At 50.9% G+C, this 20,537-nt stretch overlaps 1 protein-coding gene and 1 long non-coding RNA gene across 2 annotated transcripts in view; both read right to left on the bottom strand.

Annotated features, from left to right (window-relative positions):
* Window positions 1-2,921: 2,921 nt before the first annotated feature.
* Window positions 2,922-4,119, bottom strand: LOC131090519 (uncharacterized). Its single transcript, XR_009115320.1, has 2 exons — window positions 3,952-4,119; window positions 2,922-3,895 (listed from the first exon to the last, which is right to left on the bottom strand). It is a non-coding gene; the product is annotated as an uncharacterized LOC131090519 (long non-coding RNA).
* A 332-nt stretch (window positions 4,120-4,451) lies between these two features.
* PIGQ (phosphatidylinositol glycan anchor biosynthesis class Q) overlaps window positions 4,452-20,537 on the bottom strand; it is a 36,537-nt gene continuing 20,451 nt past the window's right edge. Inside the window, exons 7-11 of the mRNA XM_058035945.1 lie at window positions 19,226-19,337; window positions 16,710-16,790; window positions 15,648-15,762; window positions 11,587-11,648; window positions 4,452-7,269 (exon numbers count right to left, since the gene is read on the bottom strand). Coding sequence (XP_057891928.1) covers window positions 7,117-7,269; window positions 11,587-11,648; window positions 15,648-15,762; window positions 16,710-16,790; window positions 19,226-19,337 — 523 coding nt within the window. The 3' untranslated portion in view covers window positions 4,452-7,116. The remainder of the gene's footprint in view (window positions 7,270-11,586; window positions 11,649-15,647; window positions 15,763-16,709; window positions 16,791-19,225; window positions 19,338-20,537) is intronic.

Below are 20,537 nucleotides of genomic sequence, written 5' to 3'. Positions count from 1 at the left end.
TCCAGGTGGGTGATCGTCCATGTTATGGCAGGCGGCGGGGTTTGGGGTGGGAGGTGTGTGCACCCCGTTGTCGGTGGGGCAGGGGGCAGCCATGGGGACGTGCAGCGTGTCCCCAGGGAATGGCGCTGTGGGTGCTGTACCAGGCTGTACCTGGATGTTCTCCACTGCAATCCCTTGGCACTGGGCTGCCATCCCTGAGGAACCACTCCCAAACCCAATCCCAGGGGATTCCCCATGGAAGGTGTGAGGATCCTCTCCCTGCCACCATTGCTGACAAATCCCTGTGCTGAACAGAGCATCCAGAGCTGGGCATTTCACCATCCACATTCCCAGCCTGCTGCTCCAGGGAATGCCATGCCCATGACCCACGTGCCCTGAGCCTGTGAGGATCCTGCAGCTCCTGGGGGAGCTCTGCTGGCTGCTCATGCCAGGGGGTCACTCATGGATGGAGAGGGAGAGGGGATGGATTCAAGGGGGATGTTTTTATAGAACCACAGAATGGTTTGTGTTGGAGGGGACCTCAGAGACCACCCAGTGCCACCCCTGCCATGGCAGGGACACCTCCCACTGTCCCAGGCTGCTCCCAGCCCTGCCCAGCCTGGCCTTGGGCACTGCCATGGATCCAGGGGCAGCCACAGCTGCTCTGGGCACCCTGTGCCAGGGCCTGCCCACCCTCACAGGGAACAATTCCTCATTCCCAATATTCCATCCAGCCCTGCCCTCTGGCAGTGGGAGCCATTCCCTGTGTCCTGTCCCTCCATCCCTTGTCCCCAGTCCCTCTCCAGGTGAGCACCCCCAGCTCTCCCAGCCTGGCTCCAGAGCAGAGGGGCTCCAGCCCTTGGGGCATCTCTGTGGCCTCCCTGGGCTCTCTCCAGAGCTGTTCCCTCTCACAGGGAGGGGGGCTGCCCCCTCTTTGGGGGTCTCTGTCTGGCTCCCTCTCCTCTCCCACAGCCTGAGGGCTTCTGTGCTGCCCTGGGGCTCTGGATTCCTTTTGGGCCCTGTTCTCGTGAGGGGTTTGTGTCCTGTGGGCCAAGGGGATCCTTACCCTCAGCTGCTCAGTTTGGCTTCTCCATTGGCAGGGCCAAACCCAGCCCCCCTCTGTGCCCTCTGCCAGCTCCCACGGCTGCTGCCAAGCACAGTGAGAGCAGGGACAGGGGAAAACAAAACAGCAGCCAAAGCAGTCCCAAAGAGCAGCCAAAGCAACCCCAAAGAGCAGCTAAAGCCACCCCAAAGAGCAGCCAAAGCAACCCCAAAGAGCAGCCAAAGCAACCCCAAAGAGCAGCTAAAGCACAACCAAGGAGCAGCTAAAGCCAACCCAAAGAGCAGCTAAAGCCAACCCAAGGAGCAGCTAGAGCCACCCCAAGGAGCAGCTAAAGCCAACCCAAGGAGCAGATGTCCTCCTGCAGCCACTGCCATCCCTGGCCACTGCATTGCCAGGGTAAAGGGGCTTGGAAGGTGAAGCCTGTGCAGAAACACCCACCCAGGGCACAGCCTGGTGGGCAGAGCAGGGGAAGGGGAGAGGGGGACATGGGGATGTTTCTTTTCTCCAGGAGGAGAGAAAAGCCTCATTTCTGTCCAACAGCCCAATGGATCCAAAGCAGTGCAGGTGGACAGGAGAGGATGAGCAGCAATCTCCTCTATTTTTTTTCTTTTCTTAGCCTCTGGGTCTCAGTCCTGCTGCTCCACAGGGCCAGCCAAACCCTCACTCCTTCCAGGGATTTCTCCTGTTTCTGATGGGATGGTGGAAACCAAACAGAGCCCAGCCAGGTGGGAATTGTGGCAAGAGGTGGGAGGCAGAGGGAGAGGGGAAATCCTGGCAGGGACTTGCTGCAATGTGGGGACTTTGTCACAGCCATGCATTCAGCTGGGAGAGGGAAAAGGAGAAAGGGATGGAATTCAAGGGAGTGAGTGCTCTGGTGTGAGGAGGGAAGGAGAGGCCAGAAGGATCCACCACTCCCAGGCCCAGCTTGGGCTGCTGCTCAGATTGTGCAGAGGATTGTCCCCTGTCCTGCCCCTCACCCTGAGCACACCCCATGGGCAGGGCAGGCCCATGGGACACCAAGGATCCCCCTCTGAATCACAGAACACCCAGAGCTGGGGGAGCATCACTTCAACCATCTCCCAGGCCTGAGGTGGCATCTTTGGATCCTCCTTGCACAGGCTTTGTGTTTTGGCCTTGGCAGAACAATTATAGGTGGACAAATGCTGAAATACCCCAGTGTGTGAGAGCAGAGGTGTGGGAGCTGCCCAGCCAGGCCCTGGGGTGGGCATGAACAGCCTGGATCAGCTGAGGCTGCAGCAGCTGCCCTGCCTGTCCCTGTGCTGCTCACAGCCACACTGTGCTCAGCAGCAAGGCAAGCTACAGGTAAGGGCTGGATGTTCCTCCCAACATCTTTATTCTGGAGTTATCAAAATCTGATTAAAAGGTTGAGTTAACCAATAAAACCTATCAGTAGAACAAAGCTCTCCATCCCTAAACTTGCACACAAGCACTGGAATGTGCAGCATCCCTCAGCCCTGCTGCAGCTGGCACTGCTGGCACTGTCACTGTCCTGCTGCGCCACTGCTCTGCCCAGCACTCCTGCCTGCACAGCTGGAGCTCTGATGAGCCTGAAGCCAGGCAGGACTCGTTCCTGGACTGGTGCAGGGGACTGTGTGTGTTTCACATCACCAGGCTGCATTTTACATCATCAGGCTGTGTTTCACATCAGGGCTGCAGGGGGAAGGAAGTCATCTTCAGCTGGGGCTGGTGGTGACATTTAGAACAAGCCCTGTGTCACTGCTGTGGGAGCACTCTGCTCCTGCTGAACGCCTGGTGCCTCACGTGAGGGAAGGAGAAATGCACAGTGGCTTTGAACTTCCCTGCCAAACCTCATCACAAACACTCACACACTTCTAATGAAACTCTCAATGAGTCAGTGCTCTTTTATAATACTTTACTCAAAACCAGAAAACACTGTGAGGAGGATTGATTACAAGAACTGTGAAGTTCTCACGAACTTCCCCAGTGCCAGATGTTCACTAACAGTGGATGGCAGAGGAGCTGCAGCCTGTCCCTGCCCCGAGCTGGGCCTGGGTTCTTCCCCCCGACACCTCCACTGCTCCCAGCCCCAGCACCTGCCTGGGAATGCAGCGCAGTGTTCTGTCACCTGCAGCACTCATCAGTGCAGGAACACTCCTCATATTTAGCTTGCTGAGATGGTAAATGGGGGGTTTGAGCTTTCCTGGTTTGAGGCCCAGGCATGGATAAGGGCTGGAGCCAAAGGTGACAGACTCTTGCAGCAACCCCTAATGCAAAATGGTGGGCTAGAGACAAAGGTGGTGGGCACTGTTCTCATCCAGGAAGGCAGATCAGCTGCCCACATGGGGCTTGGATTGCTCTGAACGTGTTTATCCTGCACCCAAAGCTCCCAATCCAGCTGGGAAGCCCTGTGGCCTCCTGTCATGTGGGAGATGAGCTGAGACCCAGAGCCATCCCCTGTGTGTGCACAGCACAGTCCCCCTGCAGAGCCCAGGGCTCCACACTCTGGGCTGTTCCCTGACCCTGCAGACCTGGACACTGCCAGGTTTGGGGTGCTGCTCCCCCTGTGAGCTCAGCACAGGCAGGAGTGTGGCAGGAAAGGGCTCTCTGCTCCCAAGTCCAGAAGAGGACCAAGGAGCAGGAAAGGGATCTGAGTCAATGCACAGGCACCCCCTAACCAAGGCTTTATCCCCCAAAAGGCAAAGGGGCTGCAAGCAATGCCTGAAGAGGGGGAACAGGAGCAGAGATGGCACAGCACTGCCAATGCTCACATTCCTGAGGCAATCTGAGTTACGGTGTCACCGAGCTCTGCACAACACCAGGATGAGAGTCATGAACTGAAACACATCAAACCCTGCTGGGAGAGGGAACAGCCTTTCACTGTGAGGGTCACCAGCCACACCTTTCACTGTGGGGGTGATCAGGCACACCTTTCACTGAGGGGGTCACCAGGCACACCTTTCACTGTGAGGGTCACCAGGCACACCTTTCACTGTGAGGGTCACCAGGCACACCTTTCACTGAGGGGGTCACCAGCCACACCTTTCACTGAGGGGGTCACCAGCCACACCTTTCACTGAGGGGGTCACCAGGCACACCTTTCACTGAGGGGGTGATCAGGGACACCTTTCACTGTGAGGGTCACCAGGCACACCTTTCACTGTGAGGGTCACCAGTCACACCTTTCATTGTGAGGGTCACCAGGCACACCTTTCACTGTGAGGGTCACCAGCCACACCTTTCACTGAGGGGGTCATCAGCCAGTGGCACAGGTTGTTGGAGCTGCCATCCTTGGAGATAGCCCAAAGCCACCTGGACACAGTCCTGGGTGACCAGCCTTGTGTGGCCCTGCATGAGCAGGGGCTGGAGGAGATGATCACAACCTCCAGCAGCTCTCTGGGATGGTGTGACCAGCAGGTCTGAGCATAAAGGCTAAACCACTGAGGGATAAAGTTATGCAAGAAGATGGTGTTGGAGCAGCAGGAAGAGGCAGCACAGGGCAGAAGGAAAGCAGCTCATTCTCTGCAGGGTGACATGCAGATTTTCCTTACACTACTGGAAGTCAATATATGGGCTGTGTATTTGTGCAAGAGTCTTTGTGTGGGCCTGAACAGGGCACAGTCCAGCAGCAAGCATCAGGGAAGACTCCCAAACCCATAACCAGAGCTTTCAGTGCAGTAATTACTGAGGTTTCCTTTCAGCATCGTCACATGCTGTCCTGGTTAGGGGAAGAAAGTATTTCTCCAAGGCAGAATTTCTCTCTAGGATAGAGTTTTTCACACAGTGAATCACATTTTCCTTCACAAACCCCCTGCCTATGTAAAGAGGGGGTTTGTGGCAGCACTGGGAACCAAAAGGTGGGAGAAATAATAATAAGGAAATGCAGTATTAAAAGAAGTCTGTAAGATTAGAGTCTTTGACTGATGGCTGGCAAAGCCTGCCTGCTGCCTGCTATAAGGGGTGCGTGGTAGGAATGGGAGAACTGGAATTTTTAACTACTTCTCATCCAAGAGCTGCTCTGGATAACATGGATCTGAGGACAAATCAGAGCCAGAGCCTTACCAGCAGCCTCTTCCCGGAGGAAATGCCAGCACTGGGCCAGTCTGTGCTGCTGTGGAAGATGAGGCAGATCCTAACTCTAATTAGAGAGATGACATAAGGTCAGGTGCTCCTGAGCAGGATGCCTGCTGCAGTGCTGTAATGTCCCTGCACACAGTCGGAAAGGGTGGGGGAAGACTCTTCCAGCAGGGACTGGAAAGGAAGAGGAGAGACATGGCAAACATCCAGCAGGAGCAACTCAGATGCTCAGATACCACTGCAGGCAAGGAGAACAGCCAGTGCAAGGAGCAGAGAGGCAGCTCAGGCACCACTCTGGGTGACACAGGAGAACTGCAAGCACAAGGAGCTGCCACTGCCCAGATGGGCTGCTCCAGGTTCTCCCTTGCAGAAGACTCAGGGTCTCAGGTTTGAGGAGGAGCCTTTCCTTGGTTTGGTATTTCCCCACGCCAGAGTCAGTATCAGCCTTCAGTAAACAAACCCAACGCTGGAACATCTGATACATCTGGCAGGGTCCCAGTAGGAAGGTCACAGCTGCTGGTGTTTGTGGCTCTGTGCTGTCATTGGGGCTATCATGGCATTTGTACCTAAGGATTTGTACCTTGATTAGGACGAGCATGAACTGTCTGGTCCCACAGACAGATTTTAAAAGCCAGGATATTAGAAACATTCCTTTCACTAGACCAAAAATAACAAAGTTTCTCACAGCAGTCAGCAAACTGAACTGTGCAGGCGTGGGAGGAACCAGGGGATACCATTTAGGAGCTCCACAGGAAAGATGAGAGGGAGGTGAGGTGTAAACCTGCTCTGCTCAGTGCCAGGTGAGGATGGGGCTCATGACTCTGACTTCAGCTGGAGTGAAAATGTTATTTACACCATTCTTCCACTGAGTGCATCACAGCCTGCAGTTATTCACACCTGGAGCGCAGAGAATTCCTCAGGTAGTGATCATTCCAGGACAAGAAGATGCTGCACAGGAGTTTTAAGCCCAGAACAGCTTGTTCTCTGCAGTTTCTGCAGGCAGGGATGTCCCACCAGAGCCTGTAAAGGCAGATGGTGAGGGGGGCTTTGCCACACTGGCTTTCCCAGGGATTTGCCCTGGCTCAGGGTGACAGGGCACCATGTAGTGCCCATGTAGTCCTGCATCCCTCACATGGCCCTAAGAAACCTCAAAGGCCTTGTCTGAGCTGGGGCAGAGAAATGAGCAGAGCTGCAGGAAGTGTATTTTGGGTCAGGACTGTATTTTGGGTCAGGACTGTATTTAAATTTGACACAACCACTGATGCCCAGTGGGACATCCTGCAGTGCACAGGCACCCTTTCCAAGACAGAGAATAGGAGACACATCAAAATGAGACCAGAACACGGAAAGCCAAGCACTCCTGCACTTTGGAAATGTATCCAAAGCACTCTCCCAAGAGAAATCACAGAATCATGATAAAACAGTCTGTGCTTCTGGGCCTCCAGCCTCACTCTCCAACACCTCTGGTGCTGCAGTGAGGGTGAGTGCAGGTCCTCCTCAAAAGAAGTTAATAAATATCCCATGAGCTCAGACACCCAGCTGCTCAGTTTTCAGTGTAGGACTCCACGAGCTGATTCTCCACATGGTTTTGATCAGCTGGCTTGAGGTCTGAAGCACAAAAACATGCTCTGGCTGAAGGCACCACAGCTTTGTGGCTCCAAACCACCTGAGGGGCTGATTTGCTATGGCCCTGTGAGCTGACATGGAAGGAGAAATTCATCCCCAGACCATTTGGGAGCTGCTCCCTCCGTGACACTGAGTGCTGGTTTCATGAGGCACTGATGGGTTTCACCTTTTGCTTCCAAAATAATCATTAGCATAATATACAAACACAGTGCAGGGCAGGAGAAAGTTGAAAAATAATGTTTAAAAATACTTGCCTTTAAAAATTCAGCCCTTCCTATGTTATCAAAATCTGTTTAAAGGGATGAAGCAGTTGCTGGCTCTGAGCAGCCTTTGGTCCCAAAGCATTAGTTGTTAAGTTTTTCAGGTCAAATTCCCAAGTTCTTCCACTGTCTTTAGTTCTGCTTGTCTCCTTTGTGTTTCCAGGGGTAGATGAGCTCTCCAAGGAAGAGTTTCTTGCAGAGAGATGCCCAGGAGTCCCTGGGATAGCAGCTGTAGGTGGGCAGTCTGTAGGTCTGGACCACACCTCCATAGGAGAGGGGGTTGATCTGTGTGGAGAAAGAGGGACAGCAGCAAGGGCAGCATCAGTGCTGCTCCTCACACAGCACAGAACCCCTCCCTGCCTTGCTGAGGCTGTTTATCCTTCTCCTGCATCCCCCAACATTAATAAATTGAGCTTGGCAGGGGGTGATACTAGAATCATTCCCAAGCAGAGGGGCAGACAAGAGCCAGCATGAGAGGAATGAGAGGGGAGTGTGTTACACACCAGTGGAGGGGACAGTGGCTGGAGAGACAGCAGACAGCAACAGAATCACAGAGTCATGGCATTTTGTAGTTTGGAAAAGACCTTTAAGATCACTGAGTCCAACCCTTAAGCCAGCACTGCCAAAGCCACCACTAGCCCATGTCCCCAAATGCCACATCCACACTGCTTGTGAACATCTCAGGGATGCTGATTCCACCACTGCCCTGGGCAGCTGTGCCACCATCTCACCACCCTTCCCATGAAGAAATGTTTCCTAATATCTAATTTACATCTACATCTAGTACTGCACTGGGATGCATTGGGACTCCAGGAACTCCTCTGGAATTTGGCTGTACCTGTTATGAGCCAAATATTTCCCAATATCTAATTTAAATCTACATCTATACTGCACTAGGGATGCACTGAGACTCCAGGAACTCCTCTGGAATTTGGCTGTACCTGTTATGAGCCCTCAGCCCACAGCTAGGTGTGAAGTCAAACCTGGTATCACCTGAAACCACCCAGTGGAACCAAGTGTCAGCACAACAGGATCACACCAGAGCTCCTCATTACCATTTTCAATTAAGTCTCCTTGGCTGAGTTAATCTTTTTTAATTTGACTTCAATCAGCCCCCCAAGTCTGTGCCCATGGTCCCCAGTTGCTGCACTGACCTTTTGAAGACAGGGATGTGAACAGACACATTTACTGTGCAAGGGGTGACAGAAGCATGTCAGACCTTGGAAATGCTCATCCCAGTGAAGCACTCAGGGCAGGGAGGCAGCTGAAGTCCACAGAATGGATCCAGTGTGGCAGGAAAAGAATGCACAGCCACCAAAGGACCAAAAGAGATGGCACAGAAGTGGTGGGGCTTAGAGCATAGACCATGAGAGATGCCCAGGGTGGGGACTTACAGAGCTGGGTCAGTGGAGAGAAATGGAAGGACATCCCTCTCTAGCAGAAGGGTTCAGCTCTGCTGGAACCAACCAAGCAGCTCTGGGAAAGGACACTGTGATTCACAGCACAGAATCCAGCCACAAAGGAAAGAGAGACAGCAAACCCATGCACAGAGTCACTACTTGGTCAAAGCTGAGTATTTTTTTCGTCCACTAAAAAGCATCTGGGTTTCTGGGAGTTTGCCTGTGCCACCAGCTTGCTTCAGCTGCTTGGAGCTCATGGAGTGCTGAGGGATGAACCTCCAGTGCCTACAGAGATGGAGCCCTTGGAAAGCAGGGTTGAGCTAAGAGTTCCTTAGAACTAACCCTGGAGATCTTTGTCAAATTAGTTTCAAAGTACAAGATTGCTCAAGCAGAAGGGGAAATGCCTGTACACAGAAGCATCTCTAGGAAGTTTAGACAAAAGGTCAGGGCAGCTGCTTGCAGGGAAAATTATAAAATAGAATAAACAGCAGGGGGAAGAAAGGCCAAAGAAACCTGTCCCCAGCACTAACAGCTGTAAAACCTAAGGAACAATTTCTGCCCAAGTAACAAGTAAAACCCAAGTAACTATTTCTGCCCATTTCCTCAGCTGTAGGCAAAGCAGAGTGTCTGAAGTGCAAACATGTTGGGGGAGGAGGAGAGGAACTGCTGCTCCACAAGGGAGAAACACAGAGTGTGCTCCTCTGGCTATGAGCTGTGTGGGCTGGCAGGTCTGACACAACATTTCTTGCTGAGAAGCATCTCTGGGTGCAGTGGTGATACCCAGGGGCAGCACTGGCCACTGTAACAGCCAGGGTTCCTTACACCCAGAGCAATTCACGTCCCTGCCTCTCCTGGTACCAATGCAAGCAAACAGGCAAAACTCATTATTAGTGAAGAGGCAATATTTGTTCCCCTTATGAAAGTTCTGTAGGCCAAAGCTATAACAAACCCTGCTAGAATATCCATCCTAAAGGAGCTGTTCCCTTCTCCCTTCCTCTGCTGTTTAACCCTTTCCAAAGCAATTGCTGGAGAAGATGAGACTTTCAGCAGAAGGTACATGAATGGATCAAACTTATTGTGATCTAGAATCTCAAAATCTCAGACTGTTTGGGTTGGAGGGAACCTTAAAGCCCATCCAGTGCCACCCCCTGCCATGGCAGGGACACCTCCCACTGTCCCAGGCTGCTCCCAGCCCTGCCCAGCCTGGCCTTGGGCACTGCCAGGGATCCAGGGGCAGCCACAGCTGCTCTGGGCACCCTGTGCCAGGGCCTGCCCACCCTCACAGGGAACAATTTTTGCCCAGTATCTACTCCAGACCTGCCCTCCTTCAGCTTAAAGCCAGTTTTCTCCCTGGGCTATCACTTCTGTTGAGCCACACTGCCAGAAATATTCCTTCTTGTGCACCAAAAGAAATGACTTTAAACACTAATGAAAATACTGACCTATGTAAGAGTTCCTGAAGAATATTAAGTAGCATATGAAATAGAAATATCATCTCCCCCCTCCAGGGTCTGGACTTTGCATTCCAGAGGCACTATCTTAAAAATCAAAAATAATCCCTTGGCTGAGCCAGGAGCTGGTTGGGAATGCTCAAAGCCAGCATTATTGATTTCTAATCCATCCCCAGTGCCCCACAGGACAGCTCAGACTATCACCTACAGCTGCAATTATTTTGGGTGTAGGTCCATGCATCCAGCCTGACTTCACCAGGCACTGCTGCAAGGGGGCTTCCACACAGAGAGGGGGCAAAGCCACTGCAGATTCTCAAGAAAGGCACATCACTGTGTACAATAAATAAGAATTTCACTTAAAAATAGGTTTTTTAGACTACCCTCTCCAAAGGCCTATCACAAAGTGGGACATTCAGCAGAATTTCTGACACAAGCCCATTTTTTATTTCCACCAGCACAAAGAGAGAAAAAAATTGCCTTTTCTGACTGTCTGCTCATTACTATTGGAACAGAAGGCTGGGACAGACATCTACAGCAGCACTTCCACCTCTTGAATGATGACTTGTGCTATATTCCAGATAGAAAATGGATCTTCCTGCAGTGGTCCAAAGAAAATTCATCACAGTCATATGACTCATTGCCTTTGCTCTTTAAGTCGTGGTCTTTTCTCTCTGGAGACTCCATCCACCTCATCTCACACACACTGATGCCAAAGCCTCTGCTCAGCACCTCCTATGCCTCATCTCTGGGGTCTGGTTTCCCTTCTCTGGAGTCTCCTGGCCATGGAGGATGGCAGATTTTGGTTCTTACACCACAATCCCACTGAAAGGCAGGAGCTGGGACGACAGCTTGCTCAGAGAATGCTGGTTTTGCCCTAGAGGACATCTGTAGAAAGGATTCCCTCTGGAATTGCTACTAGCTGGTTTGCTGGTTCCCTGCTAGCCTGACCTTTGCTGAAATTGGGTGGGACAGTGATGGAAAAAGCAAAAGGACTGAGAAGCTGCAGTTAAATCTTTCCCACTCACTCCCCCAGTGTCCAAGTGCTTTTATAAGTGTTATACACTACTGGCAGCCTCTCCTCTTTAGGATGCAGAGAGCAAGAAAAGCCTCTCTGGGACATGGCTGTGTTCCTGCTGGGTCAGGAGATGGAAATTTCACTCCTGAAAGTGTAAGGAGAACTTCCCTGCTGCCAACACCTCATTTCTTTTCAGAAGATAATTTCCTTTAGTATCTTTGATGCCAGAGCATGGAATGGGGGGTTACAAAAGCACAGGTGAGCTGTGCCCATACCCCTCACCAGGGCAACTCTGGAGAAAAGCAGGAGGCCCTTTACTCTCTCATCTTGCCCAGGCTCTCATTCTGCTCCCTCATGGAGCAGCCAAAGCTTTCCAGCACCACTGGAGGGGAAGAGCTTTTCCTGCTGCTTCATTCTGCCTTCTTTTTCTTCTCCCAGCGTCAGCAATTATGAAATGAAGCTGCACAGAGGCAGGAGGTGATAATGGCATGAGTCCCAGAAGTAACACAGCTCTGTGTTTCTCCTTCTACCCTTCTGCATTTCACTTCACACCATCCAGGGCACTGCATTTCCTCCAAACAGGACACAAGCACAGAAAGCAGCAGCCAGCCACAGCAACACGAGGTTATTTCCCTTGTTTCAGCATTTTACAGCTGATAATGTTGAAGGGGAGCCTTTCAGTGGGAGCAGCACAGAGGGGCTGGGGTCACTCTGGGGGAAGGCACAGGGGCCTTACCTGCATCAGGAGACGTAGAGGTTTTCCATCCTGCTGCTCAAGGACTCTGAACTTCACTCCAGCTGCAAAGACACAAAACAAGGAAAGCAAACCCTTGGGGGGATTGTTGGGGTGTCCTGTGCAGGGCCAGGAGTTGGACTCGATGATCCTTGTGGTCCTTTCCCACTCAGGGTATTCCATGGTTCAATGCCTGGAGCACAGACCATGAATTTGCTGCCCAGTGCTGTTGGCTGAGCACTGATTCCCTAGAAACTGTCTTCAACCTTTCTGGATTTGGGAACATTCCCCATTTTCAACAGGAAGCATGGATTGTCTCTACAATGCTTTAAGCCTAATGTCACAGCTCCATTAAAAGTAACCCCTCCCACCTCCAGCTTGAAAACTCAGTCCTAGGGCAAGCACAAAGCCTAGAAATGAGCCAGCCAGACCTGAGGATGGTAGAGTGACTGGAAAAACCTTCCACTTTCCCCAAACTTCCATCAAAATGGGAACTCCATGTTAGCAGCAGGCAGAGAGCCCACCTTTAATTTGTGCTCATGTGGACAGTGCAAATCTGTCCCTGGTTCAGGCTGAGGGAGGGAAGTGGCTGACCCGAAACATTTCAAAGCAATCCCTGCCCATTAATCCCAGCATCCACATGTTTTTAAGAGGCTAACCCCATCCAACCTGCCACTTTCCTATTTTCTCTTGGATTTGCCTCATTGCTGATACTGTAAAGATAAATAGGAAAGATTTTGGATTCCAAGGGTGACACAGCGCACACACAGATTTAACACAATGTTTCAAAGGTAACAGCTTGGACCAGAGAGGCATTTTTCTTACAAAGATGTCAAATTACTTCACAGAAATAAAATCACCAATCCATCTCTGCAAACCTGTTCCAGCCAAGCATGCCCTGTTATTCTTTCCTGCAGGTAAGAAGATGAGCCAAGACTAAGGCACAGATCAAACACTGACAGGAGCACAAACAGAGTAACACTGCTCACCATTGAAAGTGTAAGTGCCATTGCTGCAGTATCTCTATGACTCTTGAACACTGAAAAACCAAAATGTTTTCTCTTTTTCCTAAAGCTTTGAATTAATTATAATCATACAGTTCACTCCTGGGATAGAATGCTTTTCTCTAGCACACAGCTCTGGTTTAAACTCTCTCCCCAAATCATAAAACTTGTTCTGTCCAGGACAGGAGGGATTTATCTGCATTTTGCTGGATTATATTGATAGAGGGGCTTCCCCCATGGCTTGAAATAGATGTTTGAGTACCCTGGGCCTCAACAAGCAAATGTGCTGGATGACCAAAGTGCTCAATGTGATTCACAGAGCTTTGGCTATGAGGAAGTGTCTAAGCCATTCCAGGAACTACTTTTCTGGCAAACTTTGTCACAAAGAGACAGAAACAAGCAGGCACTGAAGGTTCAGATATGTGCTTGGGCACTCTGGAGTCTGACCCCAGAACAGTAATCCATTATCCCAACAAATGCTGCTTCTCTAGGTCCTGGCCACACAGCTCCCTTCTCAAGATACAAGCCAACACTTTCTTAATTAGATTATTTAATTGCTCAAGAGTCTTAAACTTCTAAGAAAACACGAGCACAAAAAGGCTATAAATTCATTTTAGAATGACCTGCAGGTGACTGCAGAGCTCAGGACTCTGAGCAGTTCCCTTCCTCCCTTCCTCACAGGAAGAGGGGAAGGCTCAGGTTCCTGCAGATCACTCCAGCACAGAAGAACCTGAACTATTCCCTGACTTCCAGCCAGCTCCAGAGCTCAGGGCTCTGCTTTTCCTGTACAAAGGCCTCAGCAATGGCACAGGAGAGCTCAGGACATGGATTCATTTGCTTTGTTTCACATGACAGCACACTCAAGTGAGGGTTTGTACTCCAGCAATTGTGGCAGGTCCTGCAGGACTGTGACAAAACCTGTCCCAACAGGTTTTGGGACAATTCCACTGTGAATGTTGGGAAAGGGAAGTACAGGAAAAACAAGCTGGCCTGTTCACAATCAAACAATGCTGGTAACCTGTGTGTGGGCACTCTGAGAGCCCTGAAACCCCTGCTGTTCCTTTCTTCATGCTGTGAATCCACATCCCAACCAAGCTGGCACCCCTTGAGCTGGCACTGGGTGCACAGAGGACACCAGCTGTGATCTAGATAAGAAAGGCTTTTGGAAGTCATAAATATGTCAATTTGGATGCACAGAAAGAAAAAAACTGCATTTAGTTTCTGTGTGTGGATGGATCATTCACCTACCCCTGGCCTGGCCTTCGTCAGTGAAGTATTTTGTCAGTTCAGACACTGAATCAAAGAACTTGGAGGCCACTTGCCACAATGACTTCAACTCCCTTTCCACCAGCAAAAACTATTCATTCATGTTGGTAGAACCATCTTGATGGTGCCTGTAAATCAGCTGCCCCAACACCTGCCAGAGGATGTCTTCTCCAAGTTCTGAGTCTGACGAGGGAGGCAGCACCTCAGCAGTGAGCACACCATGTGATGTGTACTCTCTCAAGTCCTCTGAGTTGGATTCAACTGCTCCATCTGTTCCTGTTGCCATGCCACAGTTTTGTGCTGGGGCAGGGACACAGGCTGCAGAGCTGCTCAGAGATGCCTCTTCCTCTCACAGGCAGCAGTGCCAGTTAAGGAACACAGCTGGGAAGTCAATCCCTGCTCAGGTGGGGGCTTGCTTCCTGCAGCAGAGACCTGGCTGAACAGGAATGAGGAGAAGTAACCTGTGGCCTTACATAACCTAAAGGAATTCATGGTGTGAAACCTCTCAGTGGCACCAGGATTTCCTCCTGCCCTACATCCTGCACATTACTGGGTCAGGTTTCTTCAGCAGCATCTCCTGTTCCCCAAAGACAGCCCTGAAGGGTTTAAGAGGTTTCTGCCAGGAAATTCACAGGAACCTGCTGAAGGCTCCCATGGAAAAGCACCAGAGTTGGTAACAGAGCTCAGCTCTACCTTCCCAAAGCTGAGCCTGGCAGTGCTCCAGCAGACAAAGCTGCTGAGGTTGCCTCGAGCTTCCTCTGCCTTTGATGACTGGCCTTGGTTTACTGATGATCAAGCTCTTTCTTCTATGCTAAATTCCTGCTGCATGCTCTTTAAAAGGATGGGAGATAATAATTTAGATGTGCTTGACTGTAACTAGATCAACCATAGCTGTGGACAGTCAAAGGCATTCCAAAATGAGTCCTTACTCTGGTGCCAGCCCTGGTTTATGGTTATCCAAAGTGAAAAAACAATGACTGGTTTCAAAATGGTGACAGATTAGTCTCAAAAAGGGAATGATTATCTGAACTCTGCCCAGAGCTTTGAAATTCATCCAAACACCCGGGCTTCAGCCAGTCAAAGTCAGCATAGAACTGAAAGAGCTCCATTGATTTGCAACCACTGCAGATCCAACCCTTTGGAACAGCTGATATTCCAAGTATTTTTGTGATCTGGCTTGTTTCAGAGGCCAAACACCCAAAGTTACGAGCTTGTTTTACAGAACTATGGAATATCCTGATTTGGAAGGGACAAGGATCATCCAGCCCAGCTCCTGTCCCTGCACAGACCCCCCAGCAATCCCACCCTGTCCATCCCTGGCAGCGCTGCCCAAGCACTCCTGGAGCTCTGGCAGCCTCGGGGCTGTGCCCATTCCCTGGGCAGCCTGGGCAGTGCCAGCACCCTCTGGGGGAAGAACCTTTCCTGATCTCCAACCTGAACCTGCCCTGGCACAGCTCCATGCTATGTTTGACTCACAGAAGTTTTACCTGACCTGGTAGTCTGGAACTGCAATAAAATATGACCTTGTTTATATGGTGCTTGTTTGGATGCAATTTTTAGTGGCCAAGGACTTTCTAAAGGTGCTCCAGATTCTGCTTCAGGTTCAGATTTCTTTCCATTGACATCCTGCTCCTTGCAGGAACTGGTTCACAGCAGGGACACCTGCACAACTCAAGCCTTGGGTTCTTCCCTACCCCCACTGCATCCTCAATCCAGGAGTGACCCAGTACACCAAAATCAAGCACATAATGCAAAATGCTTGAAGTGCTGCAGGGGCAGAGCTGAGGGACTCACCTGCGAGCCTGTAGGATCTGCAGAGGCGAAGGATGAGGGAATAAAGAGGCAGGGAGTCAATCAGGTCCACCAGCAAGTGTATAAGGCCCTGCACAATCACCACCAGCAAGCGGAGCTGCAAAAACCAGTTTGACAGAACATCTCAGGAAACAGGAGATTAAACACTTGTAAATTCCTGAGCTGAGCTTGGATCCAACACTGCTGTGTGCTAAGCTAAGGCCTCCCAAAGTGGGTGTGATGGCTGGAAGTGCTGAGCATCCAGACCCTGTGTCCTCACCAGTCTGGGTTTAAGGGGTAACTGGAATGAAGCTCCTACAGCTGGAGAAGCTGTGACCTGCAAGGACATGAGAACTATTCCACTTTCAACAGCCACAGTTGGAAAGGAAGCCCAAATTCTCCCACTTTGAGTCAATTCCATCACTGTGTACCAGTGAATGTAAATTTTCCTCTCTCCAACAGTGAGCTGCAACAGCTCATTTCAGCCTGGAGAAACCCCACGTAGAGCTTAAGCAAGGCAGAAATGAGCTTCCTGCTCTGTGTTTTCTGTCCCTGTATAAAGCACCTCCTTTTGTCACAATGCAGTTATTTTCTGCTGCCAAGCTCATCTGAAAAGAGAGGGCTCAAAAAAGATGCTGAAAGCATGTGATGGCCACTGTCTGTGGAAAATTTGGCTCTGGGCAGACTGTGGAGAGGACTGGTCATGTTGGGGGAAGGAAAAAAAATAAAGAAGTTTCAAACCTCTGAGGAAAGCTTGGCTGAAAGCATTTAATACAGCAAGTTAATTCCCTGGAAAAAAAGTTCTGGATCAGACTATAGAGGCCATCACCACAGATGTAGACAGAAACATCAACTTCTGAGAGAAAGTAAAGAGAACAGTTTGTCTTGTGGACAGGATTTGCTGGGAATTTCCTTTGGAAAAACACAAACCTGAGCTGATGTGGAGAATCCTTCCTAAGACATCCACATTTTTATTTTCTTTATGGATGACCATAAATGTCTAGGAAACCATTTTTTACTACCTCAGAACAGAGTGTTTGACTTGTTTCAAGGGTTAAATCTTACCAGGGTAAACACCAAATAATACAGTGCAGTTGTAGGCAGAAGGAACAGCAGGATTGTGAACAGCAATGTGCCAATAAATAACTAGGGAAAAAGGAAACACAATCATGAGCAGAGCAATGGTAAAATAAAATACATTACAAATAAAAAATACGAGACTCTGAGGCAATAGAAGTTTGCAGGACTTCTCAATGTGTTTTTATCTTGCCTATGTGAATAATGCTGTTACCTTGGATATTTTCAGTATTTCCCCTCTCACTGGACCTTCTTCAACACTCCTTATTATGGGAGTAAATTTGGAAAGATAAAAGCTGGATCCTGACAGCACTTTTCCTTTACAGACAACATTCAAGATTTCCCATTTCAGGCCAGCTTCCTTAGGAAACTAGACTTAACTGATCTTGCAATTTTTCCACTCTCTGTCCCCAAAAGTTTTAGAGCCACTGACCAGATTTTACCAGAGAAATGTGGAAAATAACAAAGAAGTGGTAATTTGAATGGGAATTCTAGAAAGAACTGAGAAGTACTTTTGTTCCTCCTTGTTTTAGCAGTGCAGGCACTTGGTGCAAACCTAACAGAATTATTTGTGATAAACATTCCCAGCAGCAACTGGCTGAGCTTCCAGCCACAGGAATTCTGTTTCTTGCTCAGTGGGAAGGTGGGAGAGAAGCTGGAGTCAGGGAGCAATATTTAGAGGATGCAGGAGAAAAATCCCTAAGGAAGGAGGTGTCATTAGCTCCACTGCCCACAGAAAAAGTTATTTTTATTCTGGGCCAGCGTAGGTTGGCGTAGGTCTAAATAATTCCAAGTGGGAGAATTCAGATTTATACCAAACAGGAACCTGACTCTTCTATTTCCAGCCACCACTTCCAGATGAGAGAGGCCACAGGAGAACAGGGCACTGCAACCTCTGCAAAAAGGGACCCTGGCTGCAGGATGTCATGAAAGAAAACAACCCAGCAGCCACAGCACAGAGGTGGATCAGCATCACAGCTTTAGGGATGTAACCAGGAATAAATCACAACCCAATCCATGCTCCTCACAGCAGTTGTTTCCCCTTTCTCCTATCACTCCACTGCAGTTGTTTAAACCTCCAAGAGTCTTTTAGGTCTGCTTTGAATGTCTCTTCCTACCCGGCCAGCAACACAATTCCCTCTGGTCTCCAGAGCAGCAGGATGAAGCCTCAAGTGCCAAACCAATTCTCCTCAAAGTACACAGGGAGGAGATGATGCAAACCTGGCATGGAGGCTTTTAATCACCAAAGAAACAGAAACCAGCTCTCAGCTGTGGTGCAAGAAGCTCAAGGTTATCTGTTGTAATAGAAAGAGGAGCTGACCCTGCAAGTTTCCAAATATTATTGTATTATTTCAGTGATGTTTGCAGCTGCTGGCCTGCAGCAGTTCAGGCTCTGTTGGACTTTTGCATGGCATTTCAGAAATTAAAAAGAGCTTACAGCACTTCACAAAGAACTGCCTCTGCCTGAGCGAGAGTGTGTGGGCCAGGCTCCAGCACAACGTGAATGAAACAGGGCCTTTTAATAGAAACGCTGCCACGGCTGTTACTGTGGCAACACTGCTGGGCACCACATTTCCCACTGCCTCCAGCCCTCCCCCACTGCCACTCCAGGCTCAGAGCTCCGGCATCTGCAGCACCCAGCACAGCTCAGCCTGCAGGGTGGGGATGGGATGGGGTGGGATGGGATGGGATGGGATGGGATGGATGGGGTGGGGTGGGATGGGATGGGATGGGATGGGGTGGGATGGGATGGGCGGGATGGGATGGGATGGGATGGGATGGATGGGGTGGGGTGGGATGGGATGGGATGGGATGGGATGGGATGGGATGGGATGGGATGGGATGGATGGGATAGGATGGGTGGGATGGGATGGATGGGATGGCATGGATGGGATTGGATGGGATGGATGGGATGGGATGGGATTTATGGGATGGGATGGGATGGGATGGGATGGGATGGGATGGGATGGGATGGGATGGGATGGGATGGGATGGGATGGGACGGGACGGGACGGGATGGGATGGGATGGGATGGGACGGGACGGGACGGGGTGGGATGGGATGGATGGGATGGGATGGGATGGGATGGGATGGGATGGGATGGGATGGGATGGGATGGGATGGGTGGGATGGGATGCTGGAGAGCAGGGATAGAGTGCAGGATAGGGAAGAGGTGAAACAAAGGAGTGCAGGGCAGGGAAGAGGCACTGCACGGAAGGGGAGGGGTGCAGGGAATGGAAGTGGTATAGGGAAGGGAAGAACTGCTGCAGGTAAGGAAGGGGTGTGGGAGGGCAGGGAAGGAGTCCATGGCAATGAAGGGGTGCTGCAGGCAGTCGAGGAGTGCTGTAAGGCAGCAGAAGAGCCGTGGACTCAGAGCATTGGGACATGTCCTTGTCCTGGGCACCACAAAGGCTCCTGTGTCTGTGTCCCAGTATCAGTCAGAGCAGGAGGGAGGGCATCACTGAGGGCAGTACCCTGGGGTGTCCCCAGGGCTGTGGCACTACCTGGTCCAGGTCATAGGAGCAGGAATCCACCCGCTGCCGCAGCACGTTCCACTTCTTGCCCCGGAACAGGCGCCACAGAGAGGACAGGCCGTAGATCTTCAGGCAGTAGAGCCTGAGCAAAGAGAAGACTCTGCAGCACAGCTGGCAGCTCCCAGCTCCAGCAGCACCCAGCTGTCACCAGCACAGCCCCACACTCACTCACCCACCTGCAGAGCCAGGGGGGGCAAAAAAAATACTCTGGGAATGCTGCAGATAAACCCTCATGGCTCAGTCAAGCCTGTCTGGGCTGCTCCCTGGCACAGGGCTGCTGCAGCCAGCTCTGGGCCACTGCAGGGCTATGGCCATTCCATGGGCATGCAGTAACCACCAGCCTCATGGCAACACCTTCCCTGCAGCAAAAGGGTGCTGAGGCCCTGGCACAGGGTGCCCAGAGAAGCTGTGGCTGCCCCTGGATCCCCAGAAGTGGCCATGACCAGGATGGATGGGGCTTGGAGCAGCTGGAGTAGTGGAAGGTGTCCCTGCCATGGCAGGAGATGAGCTTTAAGGCCCCTTCCCACCCAAACCATTCCATGATTCTCTGAGAAGAACCAGCAGGTCTATTTCCCCAAGGTCACCTGTGTCTCCCCAGTTCAGATCTGTCCCTTCCCCTGCCTTCAGACCCTTCCAGACACAGCTGGCCAAGATATTACCCCCACACCTGAGTCAATGCAATGCAATTGTGCCTCTGCAGCAGAGACACAAGGGAGAGGAGTGGAGCCCCTGAAGCATCCCTAGCAGCCCACAGCTCTACAAATCCTTAAGAGTGGGAAGAGACCAGTGAAATGCTTGGTGGCCCCTACTGCATCCCTTCCTTAGGCTTTCAGAATTTGGTGCTATGAGACTTGGAGCTACTTCCCTCACAGAAAATGACAACAGTGAGGGAAGCTTGAGGTGACAAGGGCTGGGAAAAAGACACCTCTTTATGGAGTAACAGCAAGGAAGAAAGAGCCCTTGAGATGGAGAGGAGGCACAAAGTGCCCTGGGCAGCAGTGCCAACACACAGGGATGTAAAGAAAGGTTACATGGCCAATGTGTGGGGCAGAACAGAGTCTGAGAAAGCCTGAGCTGCAAAAGCCAGACTGGCAAACCAGGCTAGCTAAGGTGTGGAGGCTGCTCAGATTTCACAGCAGCAATGTGAAAGCAGAGGTAAGGAGTCTTATCCAAGAGAAGAATCTGGTTTGAGGAACACCAACTGCTTCAAGGAATTGGCAGGGTGCCTCCAGACGGGCAGGCACAGCTTGGTGCACTAATCCCTAGCAGGAGGGAGCCCAGG

This window comes from Melospiza georgiana, chromosome 16 (genome assembly GCF_028018845.1).
Source record: "Melospiza georgiana isolate bMelGeo1 chromosome 16, bMelGeo1.pri, whole genome shotgun sequence".
Taxonomy (NCBI): Eukaryota; Metazoa; Chordata; class Aves; order Passeriformes; family Passerellidae; genus Melospiza; species Melospiza georgiana.
Note: the sequence above shows the minus strand (reverse complement) of the source record. Positions and strands in the feature narration are given on the sequence as shown.